We start from the raw sequence: 16,797 nt of genomic DNA on the forward strand, positions 1-16,797 counted from the left end.
CCTCTGCAGCTGCGGGGCCCCAGAAGCAGCCCGAGAGGTGATGCTGCCACAAACCACCTTGGTCCCTCCTTACCCCCACCTTTGCCTCCCCCCGTAAACATGCTATAGTAAGCCTTGTGTAAGCCCAAAATACCCTTCCCTGCATTCCACACCCACAAAACACCCCAGGATGAACCCCCACCCCCCAGGCAGTGGCTACCCTGGGCCCAGCCGCTTATGCATGGTGATGGGTGGCCGTGACCCCACGCGGCTGGTGGTTCGGACAGTGCTGGGAGGAGCCGGGCAGGGCAGTAGGTAGAGCAGAGCCAGGTGTGACACCCTGGACTTCCATCAACTTTAAGTTTCACAAGGCAACAAACCAAACAGGGTCCCAGACCTGCCAGACACGCCTCAGCTGAATTAATTCACCAGGTGGTGCCCCAGAGAGAGGGTCTCTTTCCCCACATGGGAAGGGCTGAGACAAACTGCTGGGTGGTGCAGGTCCCTCCACTATGGGACAGTAACCAAAAGAGATGGATTTTCCTTCTTTCACCTTAGCTGTTTCCTGCAATAAGGCAGCAAAAGCCAGCCGAGACCTCCAGCCCTTCGACATCAGAGCACTTGTTTTGTACATGGCTGCAATCACACAGCGCTTTCTTCCTTCATCCAGGCTCTCAGGTGAGGAGCACTCGTGCTAGGTCTGCACTCCGCTCCGTTGCCAGCTGAAAACATAACATTGCTTATCCTTATCTTGAAGGACTCCATGTCCTCCTCTCTTCCTGCAAATCAGTAAGCAGCTGCTGGTTCCCTTCTGTCTGAAATCATCCCTAGGGTTTGTAGTGGCTAGTTCCATCCTTTTGCTGGCAGGGGGGTCACCATGCAGGTATCCTCCCAGATTGCCTCAGTGGGTTTGAAACTACAGGTTTCACCCTGATGATAACCTGCCAGTGTCACACTTTTGACATGATGTAGCTGTCTCAAAGACCTTTCCAACAATAAAGTGCAAAGAGCAAGCGGAGAAGGCTTTGAACCACATTTGGCAAACCTGATTTTGAGAACAGAGAAAAAGCTGAGCCTGAAAACACCAACATGAGCAAAGGAGGCATCAGGATGACAAAAGCAGCTGCCAGAATGATCCAGAGCTCCTTCCAGCTAGACCTTGCACCCTTTTAGGTGACTGACAGCCTGCACCCCACCTCTAGCACAAAGGGCAGGGGTCCTCCCAGGTCCTGCATCACATCTGTGGCATCTCATTTCTGTACAGCTGTATTCAGGCATCTTGGCTGGTCCTCTGAAGCGTGTTTCAGAAGCTGACACATGAGTTTTGTTAAACAGCAGAGATAAATCCCACCCAACCACTCAGACATACCAGTCACATCCTTATTTTCTGCAGGTTCTCATTGTGCATTAGTTTGGCCTCAAGGGTGTCAGTTTAAAGGAAGTTTCATCTGCTCTCATCTACATGGGGCTGGAGCTTGGGCACATGATAGCTACCAGCCTGAGGAAGAGACAATTTTCTGGCACAAGCCTTGTTTGAATGTACCGCAAGCTTTGGGCATCAAGTTCAGACCTCTGGATGGACTTAGGTGGCCTAGGCTCAGATGTCCCTTAGGATTAGGGGAAATCCCACCACAGAGCCAGGCAGGAGCCACAAAGATTTCTACAATGAGACCAGACATTGCACTCTGGCACCCACCTCAGCCCTAATAATGCAGAAGTGAGGGTCAGCTTGTGGTAGTCATGGTCAGTTAAAATTCCCCAAGAAAGATTCTTCAAGGTACTCCCATCACAACCATTTCTACAAGCCTTTAGACTAATTTGACTTTGAGAGCTCAGCAGAGAGAAGAGGTGCTTTATTACCCACCCGCCTATGTTTAAGATGCCCCATATCCTTCCCATCTGCACCCAGATGCATCCTCCTGCATACACAGATCTTTCCTCACCCTCAGGGAAAGCTCTGACCCCATCTTCCCCACCACATCCCTTTTCTTCTGGCCCATTCCTCCCCCTTGGGGGGCTCAGTTCCCCTCTGTCCCCAACCACATTGATCCTCCGATTCCCTCTGCTCCCTTCTGAGCACATTGCCTTCTCCTCCATGCCCCTTTATCCTCCTTCTCTGTCCTCTGCACATCCCTCCTTGCTCCTCCTTCCCCTTTCCTGCACACTCAGATCCCCACCATCCCCTGATCAGGGGTCTCCATGCCAAAGTGATGCCTCCAGGACCCCTGTGCTTACAGCAGAAACTGCCTGCAGGAGCCAGAGGAGCTCATTAATCACTTTTATTTTATTTCAAGTGCTGTAGACAAAGTCACTTACCCCCAGGTGCTCCCAGCGCCCCTGTGCAGACCCTGCCTCAACACCCACTGTAATCCAGCGCTCACCGCTGCTGGGTGCAAGGCCAAAATAAATTACCCGCCTCCCCGTGTTGTGCTCCCAGGCACCGAGGCAGGTCAGCATCAGACTTTGAGCGCCAGCCCTGCCAGTGCCCGGTTCACCCACAGTGCCCTGCACCAGGGTAAATGTTTACTTTGAAACTCAAAGTCACAGCATTGGGCCCTGCCTGTTCCTGGCACCACTGACCCCTGCTCCCATCCCCAGCTCCCAGGGCTCAGCATGGCATGGCAGCCTCCGATGGCAGCGGGGAGCACCTGCAGGGAAAGTATGAGGTTGAAGCATCAGGCCGTCACACTTGCACTGCCAGCAGCTGATGCTCACTTGCCCCCAAAAAAGCAGTAGCAAAGCCACAGGCATCAGCTCAGGCCGGTAGAAGTTTGTAGATTCTTGTCCAAGGGGACAGCAGCAGGGAGACCAGTGTTGTCCACTGCTCTTCTCCTGGAGGATCCCCAGGAGAGGCAGAGAGCAGTGCTAGGCAGTACTCACTCCATCTTGGCTTCCAGGTGGTGGACAGTCTGCTTGTCCAGGTAGCGGCAGAAGAGCGAGAGAAGGTTGCTGGGCAAGAAGAGAGGTTCCACCAGCAAGGCCTTAGGCACTTGTGACAGCTCCCGGGCAACCAGGAACACTGTGTCTGTCCTGGGGGCATCGATGCAAAGGGTGAGCTCCCCACCAGCCACTGAACCCCATATCCCACTGCTCACACAGTCCCTCACCATGTCTCAAAGTCCCCACTGCATGGCTCCAGCGGCACATCGGAAGACAGCAGCCTCTCGCCATGGCTCAGCAGAGAGTAGAGCAAGGAGATCCCAAACTGCAGGGAGGCACAAGGAGGAGCATCATGGCTGGCAGCAGTGGCACCCCAGGAATGCCACAAGGCTCTGCCCTCCTCAGGGCCCTGTACCTGGTTCTTCAAGGCCATGGCAAGGGGGAGCTCAGGGGACTCATGGAGAGGCCTGGTCATCTCCTGCAGGATCTTGATGAGTTTGCTGAAGGTCATCCTGCCCACCACCTCGTTCAACGGGCTGTAGAGCAGGGGAAGAGACTGGGCAGGGCAGAGGGGAGAGCAGGAATCTGAGACCGTTTGACCTGTCATGGCCACAGCCCCATCCCAGCACCTGGGGGGCAGAGGCCAACATTGCACACACCTCCAGTGGGAAGTGCCACCAGGACTGCTTGAACCCCTCCTGGAGGCCCTTCTCCTCCTCCCGAGGGAAAGAAAGTCTCCTGTCTCATATCACCCTCACCATCTGCCTGGCCATGCTGGGACCCAGCAAGACAGGCCCCCCTCCCCCATTACCCACCCAGGGTGCACCCCAGCAAGAGCAGATGGGGGAAGGAAGCGGTCTGGGATGGCCCTGCCCTGGCTGGAGGTACTTGCCTCGTCCAACATATCCTTCTTCATGAGGAAAGGCAGGTGGTGGGTGATGGTCAGCAGGATCTTCTCTGCTTGCTCCCGGCTCAGGTGGGGCAGCAGCCTGGCTGTGAGCTTCTTGCCTTTCCGCACACACAGGAGTTGCAGGAATTCATCCTCTGCCTCCCTGAGGATAAAGGCTCCATTGGCACAGATCCCAAGGGACCTGTAGCATCTCTGTCCATCTGGACAGTACCAGCATCTGTTCTGGTGGAGGATGGGGCTCATGGGCAGGGTCAGCACAGGCCACACAGTGACACACTGAGGACAAGATCCAACCCTCCCCATCACCTAGAACTACTCATCCATGACCACCCAAGCCCCATAAGGACCAGAACATGCTGCCTGCTCCCCTCTCCCCAGAGTGCAAACTCACTCTTCACTGCTGCAAGCCCTGATTTTCAAAGCTTGGTAGATATGCTCCACTTCTTGGCTTTTCTGCTCCTGACAGGAGGGCTGCTGCTGCTCCTCCAAGCCCAGGGACATCTTCCGCTGTGCCTCCTCCACTTCCAGCAGCTGCACAAAGAGCTGGAGAAATGGCACAGGGTAAGGGGGCAGCTTGGAGCATCTTGTACCAACTGGTTGTCCAAGACTCCTACCCAGGTAGGTGTCCCCTCAGAGAGCTCTTTGGATGAAACCCAAGCATCTGCACCATCCCACCTGACCCTGATTTGTGGCTCACTCACCTTCTCAATCCTGTGCAGCGCCCGAAGCCGTTGGCTCCCCGCAGCCTTCAGGAGGCAAGAAAGGAAGGCACAACAGTTACAACCAGCACCTGACACCACCACCAGCAGCAGAGCACTGGGCCAGGTGATCCCAAGGGTGATCAGAGGTGGCTTCAGGATACTGAGCAATCCCACAGGGAGGCTGTGGCCAGCTCCAACTGCCCAGAGGTGCATCCCATCCATTCACTGGGGACAAGATGCCATCACTAAGGTGACACCTGCTCCAACTGTGTGCCCCATCCTGTGACTTGGGGCAGCACCCATGCGCAGTCACAGCAGCGCCTAAAGCTCCAGCTAAAGCTGCTCCAGGGCCCAGGGAAAGCTTGGAGCAGCATCCCCCAGCCAACCAGCTCCACTTCTCCTCACCTACCTCTTCCACAAGGGCATGGTGCACAGCATCGATGGCCCGGCGAGGGCTGTAGCAGGTGGACACTGCAACCTGGCCCAGTGAGCCCGCAATGCGCACCACTAGAAGAGAGATTGGATACAATGAGACCACGTCCCACAACCACTTGCCCAGCTGCCAGCCACCCACGCCAGCTCCTCACCAGAGTCATACATCTCCACTTTCTGGATGAATGGCGTGACCAGCTTGGGGGGCTCCTGCTTGTTGCGCCCGCCAAACAGCTCCTCCTCTGTCTGCCTGTGCTCCAGACGGTGGTAGTACGTCTGTAACAACAGGCATAGCCAGCAGAGGAGGAACCACAACCCTGGCACCTAAAGCTCCCACAGAGATGAAGTCCCAACCCTGAGGAGAATAAGCCACCAGTGCTGCTGGTGAGAACTCACCTGGTAGTAGTAGTCATCATCCATGTTCTCACTCTGCAGTTGGATCATCTCCACCTTGACAACCCAGTCCTTCTCCTTGGAGGTCATCAGCCCAGCATAAGGGTCCACTTTAGGAGACCACAGGTTCTTGGGAGAGATACTAGCACAGGAGAAGATTGCCACCTGCTGTGACTGCCCAGAGCCTTCCCAGCACCCTGCAGCTCCCCAAGGTGCCCCTTACCTCTGCGCCTGCTCGTCTTGCTGTTGCCGCTGGGTCAGGATCCGCTGGTGCTGAGGGTGCAGCTGGGTCATATGGCTGGGTGTGCTGCAAAGGAGACCGGACAGGGTCAGGGGGCTCAGCGCCCACACTAGAGCCGTCCCCAGAGGGGAGACACCCCCCAGCTGCTTTGTGGGGCTCCCCCAGTCCCACCCAGGCACTCCACTTGCAATCCTGCTACCTGAGGTTCAGCTGGCTGCTGGCTGATGGACTGAGGAAGAGAGCAGGGTCCAAAGAGGGAGACATGGGACCGAAGTGCATGGCAAGAGACCGTGGCGGGCTGCTGATGTTAGGTGACATGGGCCGGAAAGGCGTTGGAGGAGCATACCCTGTGGTCTGGAGAGGGAAAGAGAAGCGATCAAGTGTCTGAGCCTTCCCCTCTGAGGGTCCAGAGCTGCAGAGTCTGCCCCAGGTAGCATAGCTTTGGGGAGGCACTGTCCCCATTCACTGCCGCTCCAGGGCCACCCTCAGAGCGGTCATAGCCTGATGTGTTACCTGGTTAGAAGCAAAAAGCAGAGGTCTGCGAGCCAGCGTGAAGGGCCGAGGGGAGCACGGGGAGAGAGGTATCAGAGGTGACTGCTGCAGGGCAGGAGATGGGAGGTGTTGCTGGGACAAGCCTGTCCTCAAGGCTGCACCTCTGGGGAGGGGAGGGCAGAGAAAGAGGGGATGCAAGAGCCCCCCAAAACCTGTTACCTGCTGGAGAAAGCGCTGGGGGAAGGACTTGGGAGACATCAGTCTTAAGTCAGGGTGCTTGAGCCGGGGAGATCCCCTGTAGCTCCTCTGCATGGGGGAGCCGAGGAAGTCATGGGCCACATTGGTGGATGGTGGGGGCCTCTCCAGGACCTGGAGGATGGCTTTATCCTGCAGGGAGGATGCAGCAGGAGGTGGTAATGGGGCCCAGCTGGAACCAGTTTAGCTCCACCAGCTGCAGGCAGCTCACCAAAATCTTCAGTCATTGCTCAATCAGACCACGCACCCGCCAGGCTCCCATCCTGGCAGCATGCAACACCAGGGGACCCATGGGGACACCTGGCATGGGGGTCCCAGTCCCCCCAAACTCAACAGCTTTGCCTTCAAACCCAGATTCTGCTTAGGGTGAGCACCTCTGCCCAGAGCCTTGGCACCCAAGAGACATAGCCATACACCTCCAGACCCATGATGAGGGTTTGGATGTCCCCTGGTCACTGCAAATCACCTGCATGACCCTTGGCCCAGGGTACCAGGGAGCCCTCGGCTGCTCCCTGAGGGCCCGGCTGGGAGTACCCACCTCCAGCACGTGGTGGGGTGGGATGCTACCAGGGCAGGAACCCCATACTGCAGGATCCACCGCCAGCTAGAAGACAGGGAGATGGTCAGTGCAGGGAAGGAAGACAGGAGAAGAGGGGCAGGGGACACTGCAGGGGCCACTCAGCCTTGTCACTAGATGGGAGGGAACATTTTTACCATATCCTCTTTGCCAAACTCTGCCCAGCAAGTACCAATCTTGCTGTCCAGCACCGCTGAGTCCTGGCTCTGTAAGCAAAGAAGTAGTTACAGGCACATACTCAGCCCTGCGGGGCAGGTCTTTTTCCCCTAGGCAGGGGCCAAGCTACCCCCTGGTGCCTCCATGGGGCAGGGCTGGCAGGTGTGAGGATGGAAGGGGAAGCAGCAGGGTCCCACCAGCCCCTCCGCCTGCTGACCAGGCGTAGGTCCCCTCCCTCTCCGCTCACACATCACCTCCAGCGTAGGTTTGCTCTGTACAGCTTTCATCACCGCCGGGTCTCCCAAGTTGTTGGGCTCCTCATAGGGCTCCTGGTCTTCCTCCTGTTCCTCAGTCCCCAGCTCCTCCTCCTCTTCCTCCAACTCAGAGCAGATCTGCTCAGCATCCAGCTCCATCCCACCTTCCTCCTGGGGCTCTCCCAGCTCCTCCAGCTGCTCAGCTACTCCAGGCTCAAGCTTTTCCCCAGTCTCCTCTGCCACCTCTTCCTTCAACACAGGGCTCACCTCCAGAGACATCAGGGGTTTTGCGGTGCCCTCCTCAGTGGAGTCATGGTCTTGGAGAGGGGAAGGAGAGCACATCAGGGTGGGTGAGAGCCTGGGCAGTGCCCACTGGGGTCCCTGCTCCCAACCCAGATCCTCACCAGACAGGAGAACACCTTCTTCACTCACCCACCTCCATCCTCCTCACCCCCTTAGGTGCTGGCCAATCTCCCCAACACTGGGACTCTTACCTAGCCCAAAAGTCATCTCATTGCACATGTTGAGCTCTTCATCATCCTCAGCCATCTCCTGTAGCAGAGGTGCATCTTCCACCAGCAGGTAGTCCTTGAGAATCTAGAGTGGAAAGCAGCAGGGTCCCCACTAAGGGAGAAGTAACCCTAACATGCTCCTTAAGTAGGGGGCACCCAATCTCCTCCCCACCCCACTGGTGGGGCCAGATAGCACCCAGGGCTCACAACTGCTCCACAGCTGGGAAAGGAAAAGTGGGAGCCACCAGCACTGCCAGCAAGGGCAGAACCCACTGGCTCAGTGCAGGGTAGGAGCCCACCGAAGCCTGCCAGGACCATGGTGGTGGCTGCCCGGAGGTGACCCTGGCCAGCGCAAGGGGATGCCAAGCATGGCTGGTGCTGAGGGACACCATTAGGCTTCAGAGTTAACACCCCACTACCGGGGCATGACCAGCACCCAAGCACAAGGCAAGGAAGGGCACCCCACCAGGACCTCCAGAGCAGTGTCTTCTCCCGTACCGACCGCTCCGGGGAGAGGCAGCCCCGGGGGAACCGGCACCGAGGAGAAGGGGGCGTGGCCCAGGGAAGCAGGAGGGGAGGCAGCCCCAGGGACGGAGCAGCGTGGCCGGGCAGAGCAGGGCGGGCACTCACAAACGGCTCGCCGCCCTCCGCCATCCCGCGGCACCGCCCGCCCGCCCGCGTCCTTCTACAGGGCCGGACTGCCCCCGCCGCCGCCTTTTACGGTCCGCCGCCACTCCGGCGGCATTGCGCCGCCACGCATGCGCCTGCCGTACAGCATGGCGGCGCCCAGCTGAGCCGCGCGCGGCCGCGGCGCCCCGCCCCTCGGCCAAGCCCCGCCCCTCGGCCGGGCGGGGCGCTGGGGTGCGGCGCGGGGGCCCCGCCTGCCGCAGCGGGTGTCGGGCGGTGCCCGGCGGGGCGCAGGAACCCGCAGCCCTCGCTCCCCTGCAGCCGCCACGGTGCCAGCGCTGGCTGGAAGCGCGGCTCGGAGATCTGGCAGCACGGGAGAAAACTGAGGCGAGGACGCTGTAAATCTCTGTGTCCAGCGAAGCACGGCGTGCTGCCCTCGCCTCGAGTGCTGGGAGCACCCCAGCCGCGTCAGACCTCACCCACCCCTGAAATATTTTTCTCTGCCCTGAAAGAGGAAGATTCGGCTGTTCTAACCAAACCATTGTAACCTTTTAGAAACATCCCACAGAAGCAGCTCGTAGTTCAGCTTCTCTTTACAGGGAAAGCCTGTGAGGCGTTGCTGGTTCAGGCAGAGTCCTCTCCAGGGTTCCCGGTCCCAAACAGCAGAGCCTGGGTGTCAGCACAAATAAAGGATCCATGTGCTACAATCAGTATTTGTGTAATTAAGCCTCTGCCAAGGGGGTCACTCACCTGAGCAGAGCCAGACTAGCTTGTGAGTCAGGCTCAAGGCGGTGACTCCCGGTACCAGCTCAGCTGTGAACATAGCAGTTTGGGCTTATTGCTGCCAGAGCCTTACCAAGGATCTCAAGTCTCTGGCACCAGCTGCATCCCCTTATCTATCAGCAAGTCCACTCAGCAGTAGCTGCATGGCTGCTGGCACTGCTGGCTGGGCAGCTCACAAATGCAGCAAGAGCTGGTCTGAGCTGGCCCAAGGGAGATTGATAAGAAGTATTTGCAGTTTTTTTTCCTTTGCTCAGTCTCTGCTGATCTACTGGCTGCCTTTGGGAGGGGGATATTCTTTGTAATTTATTGACTTAAGTTAGGTTTTTAAATGTGATGTATTAAGAAGATAAGCCTTAAAGATGCCCAGTGTTAGAGAATTTCTGTGATACTGCTCTTTTATTCCCACTGTTAGTGGCTTTTCTTTCTTTCCTTTAGTTTTTTAACTTTTTAATCCTTACACAGCTAGATAGAAGACCATACACACATATCTGCTTCCTAGTCTGAAACAGCAATTAAAGGTAAGCAGTACCATGACATGTAGGACCATAAGCAGACAAACTCCTAGGCATATAAAAATACCTATGTGTTTTTTAATAACAGCTCATCTTCCATTTTTAACCTTAGTTTTCTTAATGCTGCTATTCAAAGCTGCTGTACTTCTCCAAGCAGCGTTTCAGGGCCACTTGGAGCCTTACCTAGCTTAGCCAGGCTTCGGTTCTCACGCCTTTTCTAGGGGAGACACCAGAAACCCTAGTTCTTTGACCTTCAGGTTCTTGTGTTTGACGCTGGGCAGCCCATGCTGTGCTTGCACAACAATCAACCCATCAGCCTGTGGCCACTGAACTGAGGTGCTCTGGCCCAGGCTTCGAAAGAGAGCAAACCAAGGCTCAGAAAGAAGGGTGGCCAGACCGTGCCAGTGTTGCCTACCAGGGTGATGCCGGTCCAGGCTGCAACATCCTCCGCAAGAGGTGGGTTTTACCCCCGTTTTGTGGAGGGACCGGAGTCAGGAAAGCACCTTGTAGCCGCTGCGCCATGACTTGCTCCCGCAGGGGCTCCTGACCGCGGGTATCCAGCCCAGGGGAGTCGTCACCCAGGCCCGGCTGGCGCCCGGGCCGCCTCACGCTTCTGCTGCCTCAACCCCTGAGGGGCCGGCCATGCCGGCAGCCCCCCCCCGCCCCGGGGCAACCGGGCCCCGGGCGATGCCTCAGCCCGAAACTGAAAGCACGGGTCGCGCAACCTCCGCGCTGCCGCTCCGCCTGGAGACCGATGACGCGCGGGCAGCGCCGCGCCGCCATTGGCTGAGCGCGACAGGGGCTATAAAAGGCGGCGCGCGAGCGAGGCGGACCAATGTGCGCGGGGTGCGGCCGGCGGGATGGCGGCTGGGGCTGCGCTGCTGCTGGCCGCGCTGCTCGGCCTGGGGCAGGCGGATGGCGAGTGCCCGGGGCGGCGTGATGGGGCGGGGGCGGGGGGCGCGTTAAGAACCCCGATATCGATACGGGTTGGTGATGGGGGTGGGTGTAGTGAAGGCTCCGGGACCGCTTACCGGGGGTGTCGGTGGGCAACTGCGTATGGGGGTGCGGGGCGCAGTGAGGGCCCGGGTACCGGTACAGGTTGGCCTGGGGGCAGGTGCTGTGAGGGCTCGGTACTGGGGGGGGGGGGGCGTTGAGGCCCTGATGCCGGTAGGGGTTGGGGGGCGGTAGGTGCCGCGAGGGAGGCGGTGAGGGGCCTGTTGGCGATGTGAGCCTAGGAGGGGTGGGGGGGGGGCTGGCGTCTGTTACCGTGTCCGGGCGGGCGGGTGCCATCTGCAGCCCTGCTTCTCACTGTTGTCTCCTCCTCCTCTCCAGAGGCGCCGAAGGTGGAGGTGTACTCACGCAACCATGGTGTAGATGGGGAGGAAAACACCCTCAACTGTTTTGTGAGTGGTTTTCACCCTCCAAAGATCAACATCTCCTTTTTCAAGAACGGGGAGCCCATGAGCAACGTGAAGTACACAGACATGTCCTTCAATGACAAGTGGTATTTCCAGCGCCTGGCATATGTGACGTTCACCCCCAGGAAGGGCGACATCTACGTTTGCAGGGTGGCCCATTCTGCCTTCCCAGAGCCGCAGTCTTTCCGATGGGGTATCGTGTCCCTTCCTCTTCAAGCTTTGCCACTGTTCATGTGCAGAAGCCACAGCTCGGTTATATCCACAGCGTCTCTTCCCCTTCTTAGGAAACAGGGTGCTATAATGGGGTGGATTTTGAAGGTCTTGTGTTATAGATGTAAAATGAGCTTGGTTAATTGCAGCAGCTGGGCTGCTGAAAAGGGTCTGTATACATACCTGTGAAATCATTGGTTAGTAGCAGGCTGGGAAGACTTCCCTTGGTATTATCCGTAGGTATTCAGTTGTGCTGTGTCTGACAACTCTGAGTGGAGCACTCTAACATCCTTCTGGGTGAATTTGCTGAGAAAGAGATGGGTGATACGGTGATTTTTGGTTCTGTATTTGGTAAATATAAAGAAGGATATAGTAGTGGGGACTGATGGTGGTGACCCAGCCTGCTATAGCAAACACACTGCCAAGCAAGGGCAGCTCTGGCTACTGCGCTAGGGCTGTTTCTGGCAGGGGTGGGCTTGTGGTGAGAGGGGGTGCTGCTTGCCCTGAAGCCTAATGCTCTGCCCTTCTTCCTTGCAGATGCAGACTTCTAAGCTGTGTCTGGGATAATCATGGTGAGTGGCGCTGGTGCTCTATGCTGTGCTGATAAGGGGAACATGGACCCCTTTCTGTCTTGGGGCCAGGGGGAGTCTGTAGCTTGTACAGCTGAGGAACAAAAGCAACCACCCCAAAAAAAACCCAACAGTGTTGCCACTGATGAGCAGCAGGGCTGTTCCCCCACCCTTTCTACCTGCTATTTTGGCCAGTCCTCAGCCTTACCTTACTCACAAGAGTCTCCTTTGCTCCAAAGAAAGCCCTTTGAAGCAAAACTTTCCTACATGGCTTTGGTGTGTCTGCCAGATATTGTTCAGGGTTGTCATGTGTCCTGCAGTGCTTCTCCAGACCTTTTGGTGCCATCTCCTGTCTGGTGGGGAGGAGGTTGCTGTGCCTGGAAATCCCCATGACCTGGGGGAGGCAGCTGGCTAATCCTGCAGCAGGCGGCATGGTGGCTTAGTAATGTGGGATGTACAAGGCGCAAATCAGTGCCTTGCTGCCAAACCAGAAGCAGCCTTGGTTTTATTCAGCCTCATTGTCTGAGGGCTCTGGGTTCTTCAAACTGTCTCGGCATAACTGATCTAGATTTATCAATTGGGCAATTATCAGTATAACCCTTGATAGGGAAAGGAAAACTAAAGGTATGTAGCCTACCTGACAGTTGTGATGCTGGTTGAAACGCTGTAGTTATGTACCCTGGTAGAGGCTGGATAATTATTAACAGCACTCAGGACAAGCCTTGGCAAGACCTTACTTGATATGCCACTCACAGTGGACCAGAAGGTAATTATCAAAGGCTTTTAGACTGAAGACAATACTGTGAGTCAAACTTTGTAAATCAGAAAAACTGCTGTGGGTGTTTCTTCTTGGGAAAAGACAGGGATTTACTGAGCTGGGGTGGAGGAGCTGAGAGCAGGACAGAAGGAGAATATCTATGCAGCTGGTGTTTGGGGTGGAGAACAGGGATTGCTTTGGCAGAGGATTCCTTGTTGAACCCTGAATCCCCACCAAGGAGGGGATGGAAAAACTGTTTCTGCAGGATTTTTGTCTAAAGGTAATTGGAAGGTGGGTCTGCCTGCCTGGCAGCTGGGACTCTGCAGTTGGAATTCCTTTGTGTAAAACTTTTATTTTCCTAAAATAATTACCTGAATGTGTGAACAGAGTGACTGATGTCAGTCTCCTCTTCCCCCACGCAGGTCTGAAAAATTCTGCCTTGCAAGTAAGAATCTTCTTGAGCTTCTGTCACTTCTTCGCATCACGCTTGCGGATATGATGATGAGCAATTATTTTCAGTGCAGAAATCCTTCTTTATTAAATGCTTATCATTAAAATGCCATTCACCCCAAGGGGTATGTAAACTGAGTCTTTTAGCCACATAATCACTAATGTGGATATTTATAGCTGAAGAGCCATTGTAACTCTTTGATGCCTGAATTTTACAGGATTTTTATCTAAATAAAATAGGAGAACTTCAGTCCTTAAAATGTTTCTTCAGAGTCCTATGATGAGCTTATTTTATGAGGTTTTATGGCTGCTGGCTTGAGGGTGAATCAGGACCGTGGTGGCACTGCACTCAGCTGCACTTTCTTTACCCTGCTATGAAGATGCAGGAACACTTCTCTGTAACATAAAAAACCACCTAACCAAACAAAAAAAATTAAAGGTTTGGGTGGGATCTGCATGGCCGCAGGCTCCTGGGTGGCTCTGAAGGGAAGGCACAGGGATAAAAGGGAGAAAGTAACCTTGGGGACATGAGATCTCATCTTAAAGCTGGGTGAGAGGAAAAGGGGTGGTGGAGCAGACTCTGGTGCCTGCTTCAAGGAGGAGGCAGCTGACACTGCTTGGCGGTATGTGGTGTAAAACTGGGCTGAGGGAAGCAGATAGGCCTGTCAGTTACTTTCGTTTCTGGTTTTCTCTTCTGCAAGTGGCTGACCCCACTGGGAAGCCCTGTTGGGGGCCAGCCTTCCCTGTACCTTGGGGGTTTGATAGCACTTCCCAAAAATGGTGCTACTTTGTAGAATTCCCTCAGCCCACTTGTATTTTATGAAGAAATTGGTGTGGTTGCTTGATGAGTGTTGGATCAAGGAGGATCTAATCTGTGCGGATCTCATGTGAACAAGGATTCCTGGCAACCCAATGGGTGTGATCTATTTTATGTCTCTTAAATATATTAAGATTTGTTGTGACTGATGTTGCAGAGCATGCACCTGAGATTTTGAGGAATCTCTTGCTTGTTTCACAGCTTTTCCCAGTATAGCTACATTTTCTGTTAAGGATTAGGAAAATCCAAACTGTTGCTGTTCCAACACCCAGGTCAGAGGTTGTTGAGGTGAAGGGACTGGTTATGGGAAATCCCTTTGTGCTCATCAGAGGAGCATTCAAACAGGAGAGGTGGGAAGGTCACTGCTGGGTGGTCATGCCAAACACTTATCAGCCTGCATGGGACAGCAAAGCCACCACACAGCTCACCCTGCAACACCAGCCATGCTCTGGAGACCAGCCAGGGACCGCACTGGCCCCAGCAGCGGTCCTTCTGTGGCAGAAGATGGTCTGGGAGGGAGGAAAAGGTTTGGGTTTCTCCAGAAACCCCAGCAGAGCAGCACAGCCTGCTGTGAGAGCCCAAGGCCACATCCTGGCCACCTCCTCTGGATCACAAAGAGCCACCAAAGTGCCTACCACCACCTCGGCTTTGCCTTTACTATACCCAAGAGCATCCCAGATGCTCTTTACTATACCCAGAGTAATGGCTGGGTGCATCACATCAACAGAAAAGTTTCATCCCAATTAGGATGTGAGTGGAGTCAGCTGCAGAAGCTGAAGACACTGTGGCACAGGCAAAATGAGACAACCACCTCTCCAAAGCAAACTTACTTCCCACACCAGGGAAGTCTTTGCCCTGATTACATCTGTGGGGTTTTTGTGGTTTAACTTAGGAAGTATTTTGATGGCTTACTCAAAAATCCCCCCTCTGGGGGAGAACAATGCATGACAATCCCAGAGGCTGGCTAATTTTGATTAACATCTGAATTTCAGGACTGTACCTAGAAAAACCTTCTCTGTTTTATCAGGCATCCTTGGGGTGCAGCTTGGGGAGTCCGAAGGTACCCAAGGGGTAGCTGCACTGTTGCTGCTGGCTTTTCAGCAAAACTTCCCAGGGGATGGAGGAGTTAAGGGATATCTTGACAAGCATGAAGCAAGCCTCATTTGTGTTTTATGAAATACAAGCAATTTTGCTACAAGCAAACTATTTCCTAAGTCAATCAAATACAAGTGTTTTTAGGAGAGTAACTCTCTCTCTAAGAGAACTTTTTTGAAGACCAATTTCTTCAATATCATGTCTCTTTGGAGCTTTTAAAGCTTCACCAGTTCCTGTGGGGCAAGAAGAAAAGCTGAAGGAATGGGTGCAAGAGGAGGGGGAAATTGTTTGAGACACATGGCTGAATACAGGCGTATTCCAACAGAAGTGGAACCAAGTGAAAGAGTCCTGGCACATCCAGTCCTGGCTCTGCCCCCACAGCTCCAGCTCTGTGGGAATGCATTTGCCATGTGCTCATTCTCCAGCAAGCAACTCACAGGGAGGTGGGTAAAGGTGGATAGCCACAGCATGGTTTTGCCAGAACATTCATTCTTCCTACTGCAAGAGGAAGGCTGCACAGCCCCACACTAGTCCTGGCTGGTTGACACAGGCTGGCCCATTTCAGCTCAACTAAGCTGGCTTACATGCACCACACAGCAGTTAAGTGTGGCCTAACATCTCTGCTTACCTTTTTCTCCTTTAATTTGCCAGCATTACCAAGTCCTTCGTGGGAAGGCAAGTGCAAGCAGAACTAATTCTTCAGCTTGTGTAAAAACTTAATTAAAAATGAGTAAGAATCAAAGGCCAGGGGCTTTTCAGTATCACTTTTCAGTACTGCTGACACCTTATGACCTCGTAGGGCATATTCAGCTTTGCTTAAGTATATGCACTAGCAAATCTTTCCCCTGGGATGTGCAGAAAGTCCAAGCACAGAGGAGACCAGCTTGAGCCCTCACGTGGCTGTCTCTCACCCGTGTGCCCTGCTGGGCTGGGCTTGCTCCGTATTCACCAGGTTCGGTGATAACATGCTGTCTGGCAGGATGGCTTCTTCCCTCCGCAGCACAAAGCATGCACCATCTGAAGGGGATGGGGTCTGGTGGGCAGCTGCAGGCTCTGATGCAGCAGACGGCATGGGGTAACATGCAATCTGGGCAAGGACATGCTGCTTTCTTCTCTGTACCTCCTCTTCTGCCATCACCTACTGAGAAAAAACCTACAGAACATCTCCAGGGGAGCTCGTTCCCCCCATGGGGCAGAGGGAAGGGGTTGGGGCTGGGCAGTGAAGGTGGTCACGGTACGAGGGCTTTCGCCTCACCTTTCTGCAGAAGCTGGAAGAGATTCAGGAGGTGGTGCCGACAGGAGCAAGGAGGATCCAGGCCAGCGGCGGCTGCTCGGCTCTGCCAGCGCCTTCCCTTGGGCAAGCCAGCCGCGGGTGCCGCCTGCTCCATGGCTCGTCCCGTCCCCTTTCCAGGGATGACACAAGCTGGTGGGAGCCGCGGCGGGTTCTAGAGGCAGCTGAGCACCCGCACGGCCCGGACGCTGGCGCTGAGGTCCCGGCGCAGCCGCCCGTCGCCATTGCGGGGCGTTCCGCGGGGCGCGGGCAAGCACGGGCTGGCGCAGCAGGGGCCGGGGGGGCCTGAGGGGCCGCTCGGTATCTGCGCGACTTCGCCGGCCGGTGCCTGAACGACTCGGGGGGGCGCGGCCAGCCTGGAAACGCCGGCCGCCCCTCGGGGCTTCTCCTCAGCGCCCGCCACCGCCCCTCAGCGCCCGCCGCCGCCCCTCGGTCTTCCCGCCACCGCCCCTCAGCGCCCGCCGCCGCCCCTCAGCGCCCGCCGCC

The 16,797-nt window shown here is 55.6% G+C and overlaps 2 protein-coding genes and 1 long non-coding RNA gene across 8 annotated transcripts; 1 reads left to right on the top strand and 2 right to left on the bottom strand.

Moving 5' to 3' along the window:
- Positions 1-2,249: 2,249 nt before the first annotated feature.
- On the bottom strand, positions 2,250-10,402 carry PATL2 (PAT1 homolog 2). 5 transcript variants are annotated; one of them, XM_037395464.1, is made up of 20 exons: positions 9,888-10,402; positions 8,944-9,078; positions 7,765-7,867; positions 7,271-7,587; positions 6,998-7,066; positions 6,822-6,887; positions 6,248-6,415; positions 6,050-6,133; positions 5,736-5,890; positions 5,519-5,602; positions 5,299-5,437; positions 5,058-5,178; positions 4,880-4,977; positions 4,471-4,515; positions 4,161-4,312; positions 3,752-3,911; positions 3,275-3,415; positions 3,087-3,184; positions 2,860-3,009; positions 2,250-2,627 (listed from the first exon to the last, which is right to left on the bottom strand). In XM_037395464.1, exons 2-20 carry the CDS (start codon positions 8,968-8,970, stop codon positions 2,588-2,590), a joined length of 2,217 nt encoding a protein of 738 aa, XP_037251361.1. In that variant the 5' UTR covers positions 8,971-9,078; positions 9,888-10,402; the 3' UTR covers positions 2,250-2,587. The 5 variants fall into 5 exon arrangements, with proteins under 5 accessions (XP_037251361.1, XP_037251366.1, XP_037251365.1 ...); XM_037395469.1 differs by lacking the exon at positions 8,944-9,078 and having other exon boundaries at positions 10,120-10,402; XM_037395468.1 differs by lacking the exon at positions 8,944-9,078.
- A 135-nt stretch (positions 10,403-10,537) lies between these two features.
- On the top strand, positions 10,538-13,358 carry B2M (beta-2-microglobulin). Its single transcript, XM_037395470.1, has 4 exons — positions 10,538-10,622; positions 11,037-11,315; positions 11,870-11,904; positions 13,081-13,358. The coding sequence occupies exons 1-3, from the start codon at positions 10,565-10,567 to the stop codon at positions 11,881-11,883; spliced, it is 351 nt and encodes a 116-aa protein (XP_037251367.1). The 5' UTR covers positions 10,538-10,564; the 3' UTR covers positions 11,884-11,904; positions 13,081-13,358.
- A 98-nt stretch (positions 13,359-13,456) lies between these two features.
- On the bottom strand, positions 13,457-16,691 carry LOC119151492. Of its 2 annotated transcripts, XR_005105435.1 has the most exons (3): positions 16,276-16,691; positions 15,932-16,158; positions 13,457-13,523 (listed from the first exon to the last, which is right to left on the bottom strand). It is a non-coding gene; the product is annotated as an uncharacterized LOC119151492 (long non-coding RNA). The 2 variants fall into 2 exon arrangements; XR_005105434.1 differs by lacking the exon at positions 13,457-13,523 and having other exon boundaries at positions 15,770-16,158.
- Between the last annotated feature and the right edge of the window lie 106 nt (positions 16,692-16,797).

This window comes from Falco rusticolus, chromosome 7 (genome assembly GCF_015220075.1).
Source record: "Falco rusticolus isolate bFalRus1 chromosome 7, bFalRus1.pri, whole genome shotgun sequence".
NCBI classification, from domain to species: domain Eukaryota; kingdom Metazoa; phylum Chordata; class Aves; order Falconiformes; family Falconidae; genus Falco; species Falco rusticolus.